The 16,029-nt window shown below is 43.1% G+C and overlaps 1 protein-coding gene and 1 long non-coding RNA gene across 11 annotated transcripts in view; one reads left to right on the top strand and one right to left on the bottom strand.

Moving 5' to 3' along the window:
* Positions 1 to 16,029, bottom strand: part of LOC143218411 (uncharacterized) — a 641,385-nt gene that overhangs the window by 40,657 nt on the left and 584,699 nt on the right. For all 9 annotated transcript variants that reach the window (XR_013011059.1, XR_013011061.1, XM_076443569.1 and 6 more), the window contains one exon: positions 10,049 to 10,142. Coding sequence is in view for 7 of the 9 variants with exons in the window: in XM_076443569.1 (XP_076299684.1) it covers positions 10,049 to 10,142 (94 nt within the window). In the remaining 2 variants the exon portion in view is untranslated. The remainder of the gene's footprint in view (positions 1 to 10,048; positions 10,143 to 16,029) is intronic.
* The window catches only part of LOC143218472 (uncharacterized), a 38,949-nt gene that overhangs the window by 15,004 nt on the left and 7,916 nt on the right, over positions 1 to 16,029 (top strand). The window contains exons 1-2 of one of the 2 annotated variants that reach the window (XR_013011079.1): positions 6,325 to 6,464; positions 6,664 to 6,837. The exons of the other annotated variant lie outside the window; for it this stretch is intronic. This is a non-coding gene — a long non-coding RNA (uncharacterized LOC143218472). Of the gene's footprint in view, positions 1 to 6,324; positions 6,465 to 6,663; positions 6,838 to 16,029 lie in introns of those variants that run through there. 2 annotated transcript variants of the gene reach the window in all.

Raw genomic sequence — 16,029 nt, 5'->3', positions numbered from 1 at the left:
GCCAGTCTCGATTACATTCGTTTCACCCGTCATTGGTCAAACCCGTGAACTTGTAACGTAACCGAATTAATCAGTTTCAATCTATCACCGTGTGTATAAAGTAGATCGCCGGGTTGCGTCGGGACCGGAGGTTTGTTACGCGTTGTAACTACGTCCGGGAACGTTTATCGCGGGTCTGGGGCCGGCGCGTCGGCCCTCGACGGCCATCGGTCACCGTCGTCCACAGTAAATAGTAAACAAATTAATTGTTGCGGCCGGGCCACAAATCGGGCATCGTGATTGTTCGCCGAGTCATCCGCCGCGCCGGTTCAGCGACTACGCGCGCGAACCAGGGATTTTACAAAAGCGAGGATCGATTCATGGCGACACGTGGCCACAGCCGGGAAAAGCGAGGGAAATCAATCGCGAAACAACCACTGTTTGTTCGGACGAGCCAACGTAACGATGTAATCGTGGCACACGCGTTCTGTCCAACGCGTCGACCGACTCATTTTTCAACTTCCGTCTCGGTGTGAGTACACAATTAACCCTTTCACTCTGCTTGTCTGAGTGGCAGCGCGCTGGGTGACAAAATGCTTGACCTAGGTGAGCAACTATGTATTGCAGATTTTCAGAAGTTCAAGTTTATCGTTGTACTGTTCCTCTACGAAATTATTATTGTTTAAATATAGACCATTTTTCGAGAATCGGAAAGGGTAGTTACAAATGTGCTCCCAAAACTAAATTGATCTTTCTTCATACCATTCGATTGAGCCCTCCTATCATAAGGGTAATTATATCGTCATCACGGTTTAATGAATTATGCTCTATTTTTGCTATTCTTCTTAACAAAAACTTACCAAAAAATTCACGAACCTTCTACCTAATAGCACACATTATTGTGAATTTTTTTATTGCAAAGTCGATCTTTAGAAAATTCCAGAAACTTAAAATTGCTGATTTTATATCGGAATTATAAGATAACCACATCTACAATTGAAGGGGTGGATGGATAAAGGTGTCAAGTTTGTTTTCTGTAAAAGAGTTTTCAACAAAATATATTGTCCTTTTTTGATGAATGAAGATATTTTTTGTATCAGAGAGATTAGCCGTAATTATCTTCATTCATCAAAAAAGAACAACATACCTCGCTAATAACTCCTTTACAGAAAACAAACAATTTGTTACTTGACACCTTTATCCATCCATCCCTTCAACTATCCCTTAACAGTCGAGGGGTGACTCAGAGTCACTACTAAAAATTGCTGTACCATTATTCACAATATTTTTTACATTATTAAATATGTTGCTATATAATCAATTACTACACAATTATGTATTGTATGATGTATATCAATTTCATATCCATAAAATGAAAAAAATCATGCACAATGCAGTTATTCAAGGTCGGAAGAAATGATTAATTTTCAAGTTAAAATAGCTCCAACTGCAAAAGGTTATTATGGTAGGTGCGTCTTATTCTGTATTCAATATTCTGTATAAAAAAGTTGCACATCTTTTTACGTTTACTAAGTTTACTTGGGCGATAAGTATGAAACAAAGGGCAATTGTTGTTATTGAGGCTCATTTATGGCGTCCACCCCATCCGAAATTAATTGACAGTAACTTCGTTCCAAGTTAACGTTCAACGAGAAGTTTCAGAACGCCCAATCAGTCTTTCATACTTTCTTTCATTCCTCGAAGAAGAAGACATGAACGGCCAAAGAGAAAGTTCCATCCGCGTTAAACCAAACGCTGAGAAATAGCACCAGGCAGTAACTTATTTTGCAAGGGTGGTACTGTGAAAGTTGAACGGAGAAAAAAGACGTTCGGGACATTATTGATAGGGAAACGAAAGAGTCTTATTAAAACCCGTAAAAACAACAGGTCGGAGAAGTTTCGCTGGGTGGGAAGGGAGAAATATGGACGGTCGAAAGAAGAGAACGACGAAAATTGAAAGTGAAAGGCGCAAGAATTCGAGGGAAAGGGCCGAGGCCTGCCGGCAACAGCGAAATAATGGGAAAGCAACGGCAGCCGTCGCTGAATCTTAAACGTTATTTAATTGTTCGAACATAAGACGGTGAGTTATGTTGTTATTTAATTAGAAACTGGGAAAGGACAAGATTTCGACCGACTCGAATCGGAAAATTGAAGTCAACTTCCACGCCGAGTTTAGCGGTGCCGGGTAAATTCGTCGGAACTCGCTTTTTCCACAGTTAAGTAGTTCTAAAATGGATCGAGTTGTATAAGAACAGTAGGAATGTGCCAGTTTCTTCAAATTGAGAGATTCTTTTATTTTACCATTTCCGAGGAGTGGCAATAAAAAATAAAGCAGACTCTACAAAATATTCGACACCAAACAAAACTGATAAAATCTTTTTGTGCATTCCATTTTTTAAAACTCACGTCCTATCAATTTGTGCCATTAAGTTTCGAAAGTATACATTCTCCTGGATAAATTCATGCGAAGCAACAAGCAATTTTAGTTTCACCAACTGTACTAGAAATTTCAGTTAATGCGGTATCTACTAAATAAAAAATTAACAAATTAAAAGATGTCCTATCGTTTGGTCCGCATCAGGATAGGACCGTATGAGGGTTTAATCCGCAGATTGGTAAGTTTCCAAGTAATCGGGAACACTGCAGCGTAGAATCGTACGACGGGCAAAAGTTTTCCTTTAAACTAAAGCGTGCTGCGTCTAAATGCGCTCGTCGATATTGCGTATAGGCGGGGGAACGATTTACGCGAGGGAACGCAGAAAATTTCAGCGAGAACTTTTACGGACCCGCGGAGAGGAACGAAGCTGGATGGAGGCGAGAAACGTACTCTGGGAACCGCGTCGCGCGGAAAACTCGCGTAGGAGTGCTTTAAAGCCGATGCATCCGCCGATTGGAATTCCCCTTGAGTTCACCCTTTTCGCGGGAAACGGAATCGTGTCTGGTCCCGGCGATCCTTGCGAACGCGTCGCGAATCGAAGGAGTGTATTCCTGCGGCCGTTTACGTCTCGTCGATTCCGCGCGATCGAGCCAGACGGGGGTGCAACGGGGATGGAACAGAGAAATAAATCGGTGAGGGAAAATTAAAAAATTCAACAAACGACGGAGAAAGTGAACCAGTGGTCCGTGAAGCGGCGTCGATCGCGCCCAACCCCGTTTTCACCCGGATACGGACTGGTTCAGTCGTTCTTTTAACCCGTAAAATAACAAGTCAGGATCGTGACTGAACTGAATTCATTATTCGTTGGTTCGACATCGAAATAAAATTGCATCCTTCTGTTATTAACTCCTCGTTGCTCAGTAGACCCCACTAGATACAGTAAATCCTCTATAGTCGCAAAAGCCTCGGGGAGGTTCGTTTGCAAAGTTCGTTGACGAACACTATTTCTTGAGCTTCAAAAACCGAGGCGAACGTAGAAAGACAGCGCGTGTAAAGAGAGACCGCGCGCAATAAATATCTTTTTTATACTGTGGCTCTAATAATCTGATCACCATCAGTAACTAAGATGAATCCTACTGTTAATTTGATTAGCGATATCACTGCTCCAATTGTAATTGAGATAACAACTCGAAAGGCAGCAACGTTTCCCAAATACAAACCTAAACGAATTAAAATATTAAATATTAATGTATTACGTTTCGAGGAACTTTTAATCCCAGCAGAAATTTCCATAAATCAAGGGCCAGCGCCGCTTCGGGGTTAAAGTAGCTAACTAGAGCCGGGAACGAACACGGAGCAGCAGTCGACGCGTTAATCCAGTTTGCCCACTCTTTCGAGCAAACTCGATCAAGAGAAGACCCGATCCTCGCGAAATAAGTCCTTCCTGGTAGCTCTCGAAGCGTTTCCCTTCCGAGTGTAGAATTCCCTTTTAACCGGTTTTGGAGGAGAAAGAGAAAGAAATAGAACGATGAAGGGAGACAGAGAGAGAGAGAAAGGTGAAACGAAGGCGTTTCGACTTGACGCGCGAAGTTGAAATTTACCGCGAGGGAAAATCAATAAAGAGAGACGCGGCAGCGTCAGAGAGATACGGAGCGCGGTAGCTAGGAGAGATAAGAGTCCGCCGGGCGAAGATAAAGAAACGCCGCTCGTCGCACGAAGAAAGAGCCGAAGGAAGAGAGAAGAAGGAAGGAAGCCGAACGAACTTTCATCCCCTCGCGCCCAACCGGTGCGACGCGGGGTGGCGCGGGGCAGGGAGATACTTGAGGCAAGTCCGCGAGCAAACTGCTTTTGATCATCGCTACGACAACGCACTTTTCTCCCTTTCTCTTTTCCCTCTGTGTCACTCGTCCCTCTGTTGCCCTTTCTTTGTAGCCCGACTCCCCTAACTCTTTACCGCGCCGTTGCCACGCCGCTTTGATTCTCGGCGAGCGAAAGAGACGGAAAGAAAGAGGATTGCGAAACAGGACAAAAGGGGAAGGGGAAAGTCAGCCGGCAAGAAATGTGGCAGAGAGGGGAGAGAGAAGAGGAGAAGCCTACTCTCGCGAACGCGATCGAACGAACCCAGAACAATCTTGAAGAGATGCGGATTGCCTGGCGTCTCTTCAAGATTGTTTTCTACCGCACGCGGTTCAGCCCACCAGCGCTGTGCCGGCGCAGAAACAAGGAATACGATGAACGATCGAGCAAGATCGACAGTGAACGCCGCTCCGCGCAGAGAAACGGATCTGCCGGTCAGAACCCTTTGAGGGCAACTGGATTCGTCGTACAGAAAATTATGACCGGGGAGCAACGTGCCGCCTGCCTGCATGACAACCAGACAATACGGTCTTTTGTACTTTATAGCGCGGTGCTAATTACTCCGTATCAGCCGCGGCCCTTAAAGTACGCGCTGTCGAATCCTTTCACCGCGAGAAAGCACTGGGAAAGCAGATTAACCAACGAGACCACCGCGGCACGTGGACACACCTTTCAAAGTTAAACAGACGTGGCTGTTGTACGGTGAACAGTTTGTTCTTAGTGCGTTCATCTTCCCGCGCTCATGGCACTCTGCTTGCCTTTTTACCGTTCTTAGTTGTCTCTCGCGGGAGGCTTAATTATTCCCAGTTGCAAAACCTTTTGAAACATTTATTCTTAAACAAAAGTGTACGAATGTCGAGAGTTTTTTGAAGTCGTCTCCTGTTACAAGACTCGCCCTGTCACCGACGTAAATGTAACTTGCTGTTCGCATACGAATTATCGACTTAAATTCGGCTTGAAGTCACTTTTCGGTACCTTCACACGTAGACCCCCTTCCACTAAAAACATAATATTTTTTCCCGGAATATTCTGCTTATTATATCGCATGGAGTACTCCGGATTTTAGCTGGCTCCGATCGGCGTCAGGCCGGCAAGGAACGGAAGCGAAAATTTTCAAATTCTCTTTTGAAAAATGGTATTTCTAGGGGCTTCTTATATTCCTGATTACGTTTTTGATTAAATTAGTATTTCATATTAGTAAACTCCGTATACCATAACGAGAGAGAGTCTCGAATCTCTGATTTTCCTTGACGTTTGCGAAGAATATAAACTCCCCCGCTAATCAAGTACGCAGAAACCAAAGGACGGACAGCAAAGCGAACGGGAAACGCTTTTCCAGATGCTCAGCGATCTCCCCCCAGACTGTTTATAATCGATACGACGAGGCGTAGCTCGCGAGCAAAACGGCATCGTAGTCTAATCGGTTTGTTCGCGGCATTCGCCATAAATCCGTCAGCGCGGAAGTTATTCCCGTTGAAAGTGAAGCGGGCGAAGATAATCTCCGGGGTACGTTAAGATTCGAAAGGTGGGTTGGGCGAGAAAGAGCGTGTCCCAGTAGCATACATTATCTCGTTCCCTTTCGTCTCCGCCATTGCGTACCTCGTTCGGCGTTCCCTCGCCCTCTCTTTTCCCCCCCTCGGCCCTCACGTAGATTTTCTTCGTATCCATCGTTCCGCTTTCTGTACTGCCAGTCGGGGAAACCTCGCTTCCCCTCGGTTTCCTCCCATAATCATGCATTTGCATGCAAACTCGATATCACTACTTAAAATGTAAAACAACTCTCGCGTCTCGCCAACCGCTGTACTCCGCGCACTTAGCTTCCCGGCGAACGATGAAAAGCAAGAGCAAACGACCGTTCTAAGACGGGAGCGGCAGGCCAAACGTCTAAATAAAGAATTCATGCGGGGAACACCCTTTGAACGGTTAGTTAACACGTTCGCTTCTGCGTCGGCCACATAAATAATGTCTGCGCGACGTGCGTCACGCGAATTTTCTCTTAACGCATTATCTACAGGCGATTATTCCATCATTTCTAGAAGTGTAAGGGACTGTTGTACTGTTTGGGGCACGTTTCGTTTTTAGCTATGAAATTTCATAGGTTGAGAATTACGCAAAAAGATTTATACCTTTGGAGATGTATAGTTACCAGCTACATTTTCGCTGCCGAAAGTATAATGATAGGGTTAACGGATAAAAAGTTATAGCCACTTTTCTGAAGTCAATGTTTCCAGCAGAAAAGCAGAAAAGAAAAGTAAGTAGTAAAATGAAGTCAAAACGCTTTATATTCATTGTTTATCGAGTATTTATTATATTTCTTAGATCATGATCTGAAAAATTCATTGTTCGCTGAATAATAACCGGCTTAATCGTCTGATTCACTTTTACAATGTTTGCGTGTGAAATCACTTCCAGGCATAGGACCACATTTCAAGTACACAGCTTTCTTGCAGGTGTTGCATTCGATAGAATTCGAGCAACTTAACTTCTTTGGCATGTTCTTCATACAGACAATACAAAAATCTATATCTTCTGAAGTAGATGAATCCGAAGAAGCATACGAAAATAACAATTCCTGCTTCGAACGCCATTTCGAAACACCAAAAAAGAAGCAAATTCACATCGCGGTAAGTGCACATTTAACTACATTATTTCCGACAAATTAGATACATCTAAGCAATCAGGGTTGAAAAATTTTTAGTTGAAAACGAATCGATAAGAAACGCAATAAAACATTTCAGGACATATTTTTAGTCGTTGCTTGGCACAGCTACACTGAACTTGTTGCTTCTAATGCTCATGGAAAGTTTGTTTATAAACAGAACAGAAGTTGACAAGCATGACATTGGTGTTTCCAGTGCGTTAATGTGGAAAAATGCACTGCCCCAACTTATACAGTGTCCCAACCATTACGACACTCCCTTATGATTGAGGATTTTTTAATAGGTTTTTCAACAGAAACAGAAACGTAAAGTCAATTTTCCATTTGGTCAATTTCATCAATGATTTAACTTGGTATTATAGTGTTAAACAAAATTTTGAGTTTTCATTTGGCACAACACTATTAATAGCCGGTTGATAGACTTCTGGTAGATAAAGCGTTAATGATTTTGTAGACTTGAAAGCAATGCAACAGAATTTTTAAACTCATCAAATGTTTGTGTACTGTTTTTAACTTGATCTACTCATTTATTTTATAAATAGACCGCGGATCTTTATGCATTTATGGCTCATGGAAATTTTCAAAAAATGCCAGAATATAAAATTCGGAAGAATTCAGTACGTTTTTTTTATTTGTTTTGGATCTACAAAGGTTGTTCCCATTAAAAATAGGATTTGATTTCATTCTACTTTCTTAAATATTGAATGTACTGGGTTGGGATGAATGAAATGCAAAGAATCTTAGAAATTAATTAATTCTCTGTTTTCGCTTTTCAGTTCTTATTTGATTAAACAGTTTGTAGCCATATAATAATTGTGATAAAACCTATAATTGCAAATACACCTAAGATGTTCGTGTAAGTTCACAATCTCAAGAACAAAAATGCCATAACCTTATATCCTCTGAGAAGAATTTCAAGCTTTCATAAGAACATGCAGTGCTGTACCTCGTTAAAGTCTTGTTCACATGTATTTACACGTTTACGAAAAGATTGCGCATAAACACGTCAACGATTAAACCGCTATTATGCCGTTCGCAGGTGGATTGCTCCGTAAATAGTGGGACAAAACAGTTTCGGGTCGGTGTTTTGGTCTACTACCCCCGTATAGGCTCGCGACTTCCCCGCACTTTTCAAGGACAGAATGCGCTCTTTGCAGCCTTTGAATTTCGTGTCTGGCAGTGTTCGCGGCAAAATAAGCCGAAAACGTGCAGTGAAATCTGCTCGGCCGGAGTCTTCGCTTTCAAAGAAACACGGCTTTAAAGATCGCGGAGTGCGCGAGTAATTAGCGAAGCTACCTTTGTCGCCGTCACGCACTCTCGGCAGACTTTCAAAGACGATTCTCTCGTAAAAGAAACCTCGGCCGAGAAAACTATATCGCGGCGCATTGGCAAACCAATTAAATATACAGGGTGCGGCCGAATAACGTGTAGAAGAGGATACGAGGTGGTTCGTTACGGAAAATATAGAATTACATTTTTTTATCCGATGCTTCGTTTTCGGGAAAATCGAGTTTGAAAATTCAGAATACGCGTCTGATCATGACCGACCAGATTTACTTCCTCCATATACTAATTAATGAAGCACACGGACCCGACGGATCTTTAAACTCGATTTTCTTGGAAACGATGCATCCAATGAAATAATATTATTCCTCTCTTTCGATTTATTTTTACACGTAGAATCCCTTGTCCACTTGTGAATGTTGTTCGGCCGCACCCTACATTCGCGTCAGCGGAAGTTGTTCGCAACTGTTTCCGAAGTTGACGATCTGTATTGCTATAAAGTCTCTAGTGATCAAATTGTTAGAGCTCATTGCATAGATTCCTCTTCATTGTAATAAAATCCGTAGACTACTTATTATTTTTGAAAGGAAAACTTCTTTAAACGCACCGCGTACACGATAGCTGGGCAGTGAATTAGTCTGATCCGTCACGCTCGCAGGTGAAACGCTATTCGGGTAAAGTCGGGGGAGGCGAGGTTTCTTTTAAATGTACATTTAGCAATGCTGTTGTATGATTTTCGTACCTCTAATAATTTGATCACCCGCTGTATTCTTGGTTTTAATTTAAAAAAAGAAGCAAGCAGGGAGTATGTTTGTTCGAAAAACAAGATTCGGGAATTTTCGTGCACTGTTTAAAGAACTACGTTTTCCCTGATTCGTACGAATGGTTGTAGACGGATCAATGTTTCGTAACCGCAGTTTAACGACACGACCAGTGGCAAAATAATAATTAATTTCCTTGGATCACGAAATGCCAGGATACAATGTATACACCAGCTACATCTTATCAACGAAACAAGCTCGCGAAAAGGGGCGCAGTAGGGCGATAAAAACGCGAGGATTCCTCGAGGTATTCATATTTCACGTAATTATTTCCACGCTCGACGCGAATGAGTTCCTCGCGGTGGGAACAATGGCGTTTTGTCTACGAGGACGTCGAACTTTGTCGAACAAAGCCAGCTGAAAGAAGGACGCAGCCGTTGCCGTCCCCTCGGTCACCCACGCGGAAGCAAGAAAAATGTTTAACCTGCTTTTTATCCAGGACGTTGAGCCTTGGGTCCTCGGCGTCCTCGATTGAATGCGTCTCGACGAACAAACGCGCGAGTCAACGTTTCTTTATACTCGGTCCTCGCGAACTTACGACCGATCGGGTCATTTAAATCGACACGTTCCGTGCCAGACCAATTTCCGATTACTTTCCGCTCAAGCCAATCAGAATTAAGTAATTGGAATGTTTTTATTCCGGAAAATGTCACAGAAAAGACAATTTATGTTTTTCGTTCAGCTACATTTACTTTAATATTCATTACAAAAGAATAACATTTTATTTCGTTTAAAAAGAAGCGCGTGACACTCATATTTGTTAGACTTCGTTTGAAATCTTCGTCACGAGACTGACTCGTTATAATATCTCAAGCGGTTAATTGTTTGGATATAGATTATGACACAATTATCAGAATGTATGTAATATAGCGAAAGATTCAAGTGACGTGAAAGTCGTGTGCAACCACGTGGTACGGAATGTGTTAAGGGTTCTCGTTCAGATTTCAGATGATCGTTCAGATCAAAGCTGTTTTTATTGACGAAAATACTTGCAAAATGATTGGGTATGAAAATATCGTCCATGATGTTCAATCGTGGAACGTACGTTGATGTTCAAAATCAAGAGCTCACCTAATCCCGCGTGTCCGAAGCAGAACAGGCAGCCATCGGTCCCGTTGATGACCGCGTGGATGACGTCCGTTAGCGCGCTCGAGCAGATTTCAGTCTGAAAAAGCAAAAATTGATTGTGTTGGGTTAAAAAAGTTCTCTTGAAATATTGGTGGCATCGGTGATTCCACGAGATAGGTTATTAGCGTACAAATGCGCAAATTAGGGTACAAAGAACTCGGCGGAGTACGTAAGTAAGTAGTGTCTATTGGGTCCGGCAAACTACAGCTGTCTTGGAGTTTTCTTGTGAACTTCCACACCGTATAGAGTGACCCTATGTCCTCCACTTCCACGGCGGACAAGTTGGAATAGGCTTAGACAAACGGAAAAATGCCCTCCAAGATTGACATTGGCAATTTTCTCACTCGCTAATCAATTCACTGAAAATGATATTTCTTGTTAGAATGAAGACAACCAGGCACCAGTATCCGTTGTTGTATTTATCAATTATTACAAGGCATATCAAACTAAACTTCCACAAAGAGTGCTTAACAAATTAGAAGGGTCGAAAAACATGGAATTGATTTAATTCGTATGTAGCGGAATAAAGTAACGCTGTAAAATAATTGAGCACTCGAGAGTAACCGGTGTCAAGTTATTTAACGACGAAAGGCGTTCGTCGAGCACGATGGGCGCGCGACTTTAATTGCTCCTCATCGCCGTCGGAACGGCTCTTCGGTCCGGCGAAAGGAGGAACGTCAGGACTTTCAAGGATAACGACGAAGCTTAACTTTAAAGTGCTTAAGAAAGCGTTTGCGGGACGCTTTAATAAACGCGTTCGCTACGTTCTCCGGAGGGGGCGAGAAAAGGACGCCGAGGATTACCGGAGGAGCGGCTTTGTTTGCTTTTAATATATTCATAGACTGGAAAAGTCCTTTTCGAAGCTGAGAAAGAGCGCGAGAACGCCGCGCGCGCTCGCCTTACCGGGAGGCTGCTCCACCCCACCCACCGATCGCTTCTATCCGGGGATGTTACCGGCTATGCTGGTGGTCGATGGGATAGTGATTTTCGAGGGGACGATGATTTCGATGCTCGCCGAGGAAAAGCGGATCACCGGACGTAACGAGGGAGCTGGAAATCGGCGCAGGGGTCGCGTGTTGCGTGAATTTCCTGCGGAAGCGACCGGGAATTTCCTTCGAGCCTGCACTCGATTCGTTTTGACCGATCGGTACAGGGTGGACCGAAAATACGGGTCGGTTGGATTTTTGTCGGATGGTTAAAATGTTGATCGACCACTCAGCGATCGCAGAATTGAATAACATGAAAGCAATTCATTAGGTGTTCCGGTTAGTTCTGAGGGCCTTCTATGAGTGACTATACCTACAATTCTAGTATAAAGGCATCACATTCATATTTAACACATTTTGTTCGAAATCCTCATCGCGAGTTTTAGTGTTATACGTCAAAGGGGTTAACGAAGGGGAAGTATTCTTTAAACCTTGAAAGATATCGGTGACTTCGTCCAACCTAGTTGGGCCTTGGTTTACAAAATGGTACAAGGCTCTTCGGCGTGCATTTGTGTTAATAGTATGCGTGTTTCGAGTGGTTCCATACTTTGGGACATACTGTACAAGCATCGAGCGTCCTCTCTCGTTCTCGCAAGGGTTAGCAAACGTTTCGCGGCCGGAAGGGGCGCGTGGAACGAGAAAAAGAGAGTGAGTGAGAGAAGGAGAGGGGGTGGGGCAGGCAGGGAAAGGGGAGCAGGTTGCAGAGAATATCGAGAGGAAGATGAGGACGTGTCGATACCTCGGCCAAACAAGATTGAAATCTTCGTGGACGAGAATCGGATGAATCTCGTGGCCCGAGATGGAAAAGGGGAGATGAAAGTTGTATGATGGGAGCGGGGATACACTGCCGTCTGCGGGGAAAAGGGCCCACCGCGAAGAAAAGGGAGAAACTCGTGGAAAAAGACGAGAGACAGTTGCAGAAGAGTGCGATAGAAGAATCGCACAGCAGACAGCGATTTGGATAGAAACCCTTCGGGGTTTTTTGCTTCTCTCTCTCTCTCATTTGCTCTCTATCTCCCCCTGTCCTCCGTTCGCGCTAAAGGAAACGGAAATAAGGAGTCCAGTCCCTCTTCCAATATGGTAATTCCAATCTGTCGCTGCTCGTTTCAAAGCACGCTAGACCGGCGAACGAATCTCGTCGATACAAGGCTTGGAAACGGTGGGAACGTCTCTTCGTCGAGTCTCGAGTTCAGCGAATTTCCCGCGGAAACGAACAACCAACGGTTTTCCCCGTTTCATCCACTTTTATCGGCTGACGACCACGCCGGGTCGGGCGTGACCCGCATTTGCGGTCTGAATGGAGAACGGATTTGGTTTAAACCATTGTATCAGTCTTTTACATATTTCTTTTATTTTTTAGATGAAGTTAAAGCTTATTTTATGCAAAATAAAACCAAATAAACATTTTCTACTTTACAATAAAAAATGTATTTTCTGTTTTAATATGCTTAATAGGTTGAAAACAATGTAAATGACAACTACTTATTTTTGTCACGAATGCATCAAATCCGCTGTCTAGTCATCACAATATTCTCACAAAATATGGCTGAGTAAATAATAAACATGTGCATAAAACCGTCTTCGTAATCTAGATAAAAAGTTCCGGTAGTTCCAGAGTTACGGGCAGAGTTACCAGCTGTAACGAGAGTGACTCTAATAAAAATCTTAAATCTGAAATTTCAATGAGAAACAACCGTTTTCGGGAGGGAAAAATCGGGAGTTCATCGGAGAAATCCCGGACGAGACGAGCGGAGATGGAAGAGGTGAAGAATTGGTCCGGCGCGGCGCTCGTTCACGGAACAACAAGGACATTCATAATTATAACGGGATCATCCTGGGGGATGTAACGCAAAGCAAACATATTTCGCGGCTACCTACACCCTCGAGAGATCTGCCACTCGCCCTACGTGGGCTCCGGAACCGACAGCATCACGGTTAATGAAATACGTGACCGAAGCCTCCGTCATAATCTCAAACACTTGATTCCGCGCGCCCCCTCTCCACCCCCGTGGTTCGAGAGGGACCAAGGGTTTCCCCGGCGCTCTCCACGCGGAAAACATCCCCCTTTACTCTACCAACCCCCTCTATCACCCCCTTCGACCCCCGGCGTCGATCCTAGGCCTGATAATGCGTCGAATTCAAATTATGTTTTTGCCCGTGGCTCCGGCAACCAGCTCGATTTCGTTCGTGCAAAATTTATTACGCATGCCGCTCAGGGGAAGGTGCCGACGTGGAGCGAATTTACGACTTGTTCCGCCGTGTTCGAGATTAAGAATTTTTATGGAATTCCCGCCTCCATGCTGTTTCCAGGATGTTTCGAGCGATTAGGCTGCTTCGCGCCAGGTTCCTTATTCTCGAGCTAGAAAATTGGCAAAAATGTAGCGTAAAATTTCTAAGAAATTCAATTGTTCGTAGAAATCATGGCTTATGGCTTGAATAATCTGACTAAAATGATTCTCGACCCGATCCGAGTATCGGGTTCCCGAAACTTTCGGGATCTTCTCGATCCAAGTTGATATTTTCGGGTACCCGCACACCTGTGCTAAACACCTTTGCTCAAACTTTACTCGACACTCGTTCAAACGCAGCGATCGCCGGTGATATTGATTTCCGGGGTAATTTGTCCGAAGTTCACCGGAATCATTTTTAACTGGGCAACCGTTTTGTTCGCTGGAACGTTGCAGAATTCCGTTCGAATATTCCGCGAGGATATTCGCGTGTCAATAGAGTTCGAGAGCCGCGGCGCGCGGCGAGCAGGTCGGGCTAGTCGAATATTTTCGTCGATCACGGACTCGTTTCGATCCAATCGGAATTTATTTATAAGCGAGTAAGTCGGCGGCGAGCGCGGATCACGCTGCGCTGAGCAAAAACCGGATGTCACGCATATGGCGACGCAATTTTCGGAATTATCGACTCGTGAACGCGGGCCCGGCGAGAGCTTTCCGCGCGTACACGCTCGCGAGCGACACGCTTCGCCGCTCCGTAAGCACACGCGTTGCTCGTACGCCCGAAAACCGCACGCCGCCGAGCCCGTTTGTTTTCGATACGTTTTCCATTGAACGGCGTCCCCCGAAACAACCGTCTAGATGCAAATACGATTTACCCGCGCGCGTTTCGTAGCCGTACACCATCTTACACGAGCACGCCTTCCCGCGGAATAGACGTCGCATAAAATTATCGTAACTGCGTCTATGCCGCCTTCTCGCAATTGCCCGATATTTATTAGGAATTGCGTTCCGCGCCACTCGATGGTTATTAGGACCCGCAGAATCGCCCCCAGTACTATGATCCAGTCGGAACTAAGTAATTCAAGCTAGGAAAATTATCTTTTAAATAGTACATGTTAGGTTGCAACATATGAAATATTCGATTTTTAGGATGAATTTTAAATGAGCACATTTGTAAACAATAGACTGTGGATTTTATGCATTTCTGACAAAAATGAGTGGATGTACATAATTTAAAACAGTAAAAACGTAAAAACGTTTTAAAAATGTCCCTATACGTTACTTTCAATTTACTAAAATTGTTAAAGACAGGAATTTTTATACGTACCTATGTCTTGTAATTGTCGAAGAAAATTTTTATCTTGCATAAAGATTCGTAGTCTAGTAGTCAAAATTGCAACCAGCGGATTCTACACCTTATCTCATACAATTTTTATAAAAATTCGGCATTCTGGTGTCAATTAATTCTTTAACGGTGTCTTAGAAACTGAGTTTAATGAATAGACTGCAAACTTTATGAATTAATTATAGCAATAAGGAGTGGAATTTTAATCATTTTGGGGCTCTGTTATATCACTTTTCGTTTTTTTAAATCAGGGAGAAAAAACGTGCCTCTTATTGTTTTATTAAACATCAGCAGTCTAACAGTAACATAACTGTATAAGGTTTTAAAGAAACTGTTAGGAATGTTACTTACAACAAAGAATGCTTGGAACTCTCGATTAAAAGTATAAAAGTTACAATGGTTACATCAACATTTATGTTTTCTTACTCGTATATTCACATCAAAAAGTGCATATACATAGATAAAACTGAACATCAAGGCAATAGCTGTTCTATTACCAGAAATATTGTTATATCACTTCCAATTTTTCAAAATCATTAAGGAAAGGAACATGGCTCTATGTACCCTTTATAATGTTTTATTAAACATCAGGAATCTAACAGTGACATAACTGTATAAGGTTTTGAAGAGACTATTAGAAACGTTACTTACAACAAAGAATGCTTAGAACTGTCAATTAAACGTATAACAGTTACAATGTGGTTCACATCAACATTTATGTTTTCATTTCATTTGAAGTGAATATAGATAAAACTGAATATCAAGGTAATAGCTGTTCTATTATCAGAAATATTCTCTTATCCGAGTCCCATGTCCCCGGATTAATTTGGATAATGGCGGTTCCGCCGTACCTTCAGCTACAGACTTCCGTTTCTCGGAGTCGAGTGCCATTTACAAATCGCCGAATAATTAGAATCTCGAGATCATCTTTATCTGGAACGTCCCGACTCCAACTTTCCTCCGAGCGTCATTCCGTCGACAACGGTCTCCTTGGGGACTCCCTAACTAACAACGCTGCCGAGCACAACGTAAGAAGATTCCGAAGGAATTTCCATCGGAGAAAGAGAGCAAGAACGTTTCTGTTCTCACGAGTATTTAAGGAGCCTCTCTTGTCCGACGGCTTCAAAAAATTGAATATTTAGTTTCATGTCTTCCTACAGTTTCATATTTTAATACTACGCGAGTCTTCGAATATAAAAGCACGTATGTGAAGACTTCTTAACGCCATAATTTACAACCGTTTATAGAAATAATCGTTGATGAACACTTTGAACAGGATCTATTAAATTATAGTGACTCTTGCCAATATATGTAGGATTTTTAACCTTTAACCTTCACTCTGCGTATAGGGGTGTAAATGCACTC

This window comes from Lasioglossum baleicum, chromosome 2, assembly GCF_051020765.1.
Source record: "Lasioglossum baleicum chromosome 2, iyLasBale1, whole genome shotgun sequence".
Lineage (NCBI taxonomy): Eukaryota > Metazoa > Arthropoda > Insecta > Hymenoptera > Halictidae > Lasioglossum > Lasioglossum baleicum.
Note: the sequence above shows the minus strand (reverse complement) of the source record. Positions and strands in the feature narration are given on the sequence as shown.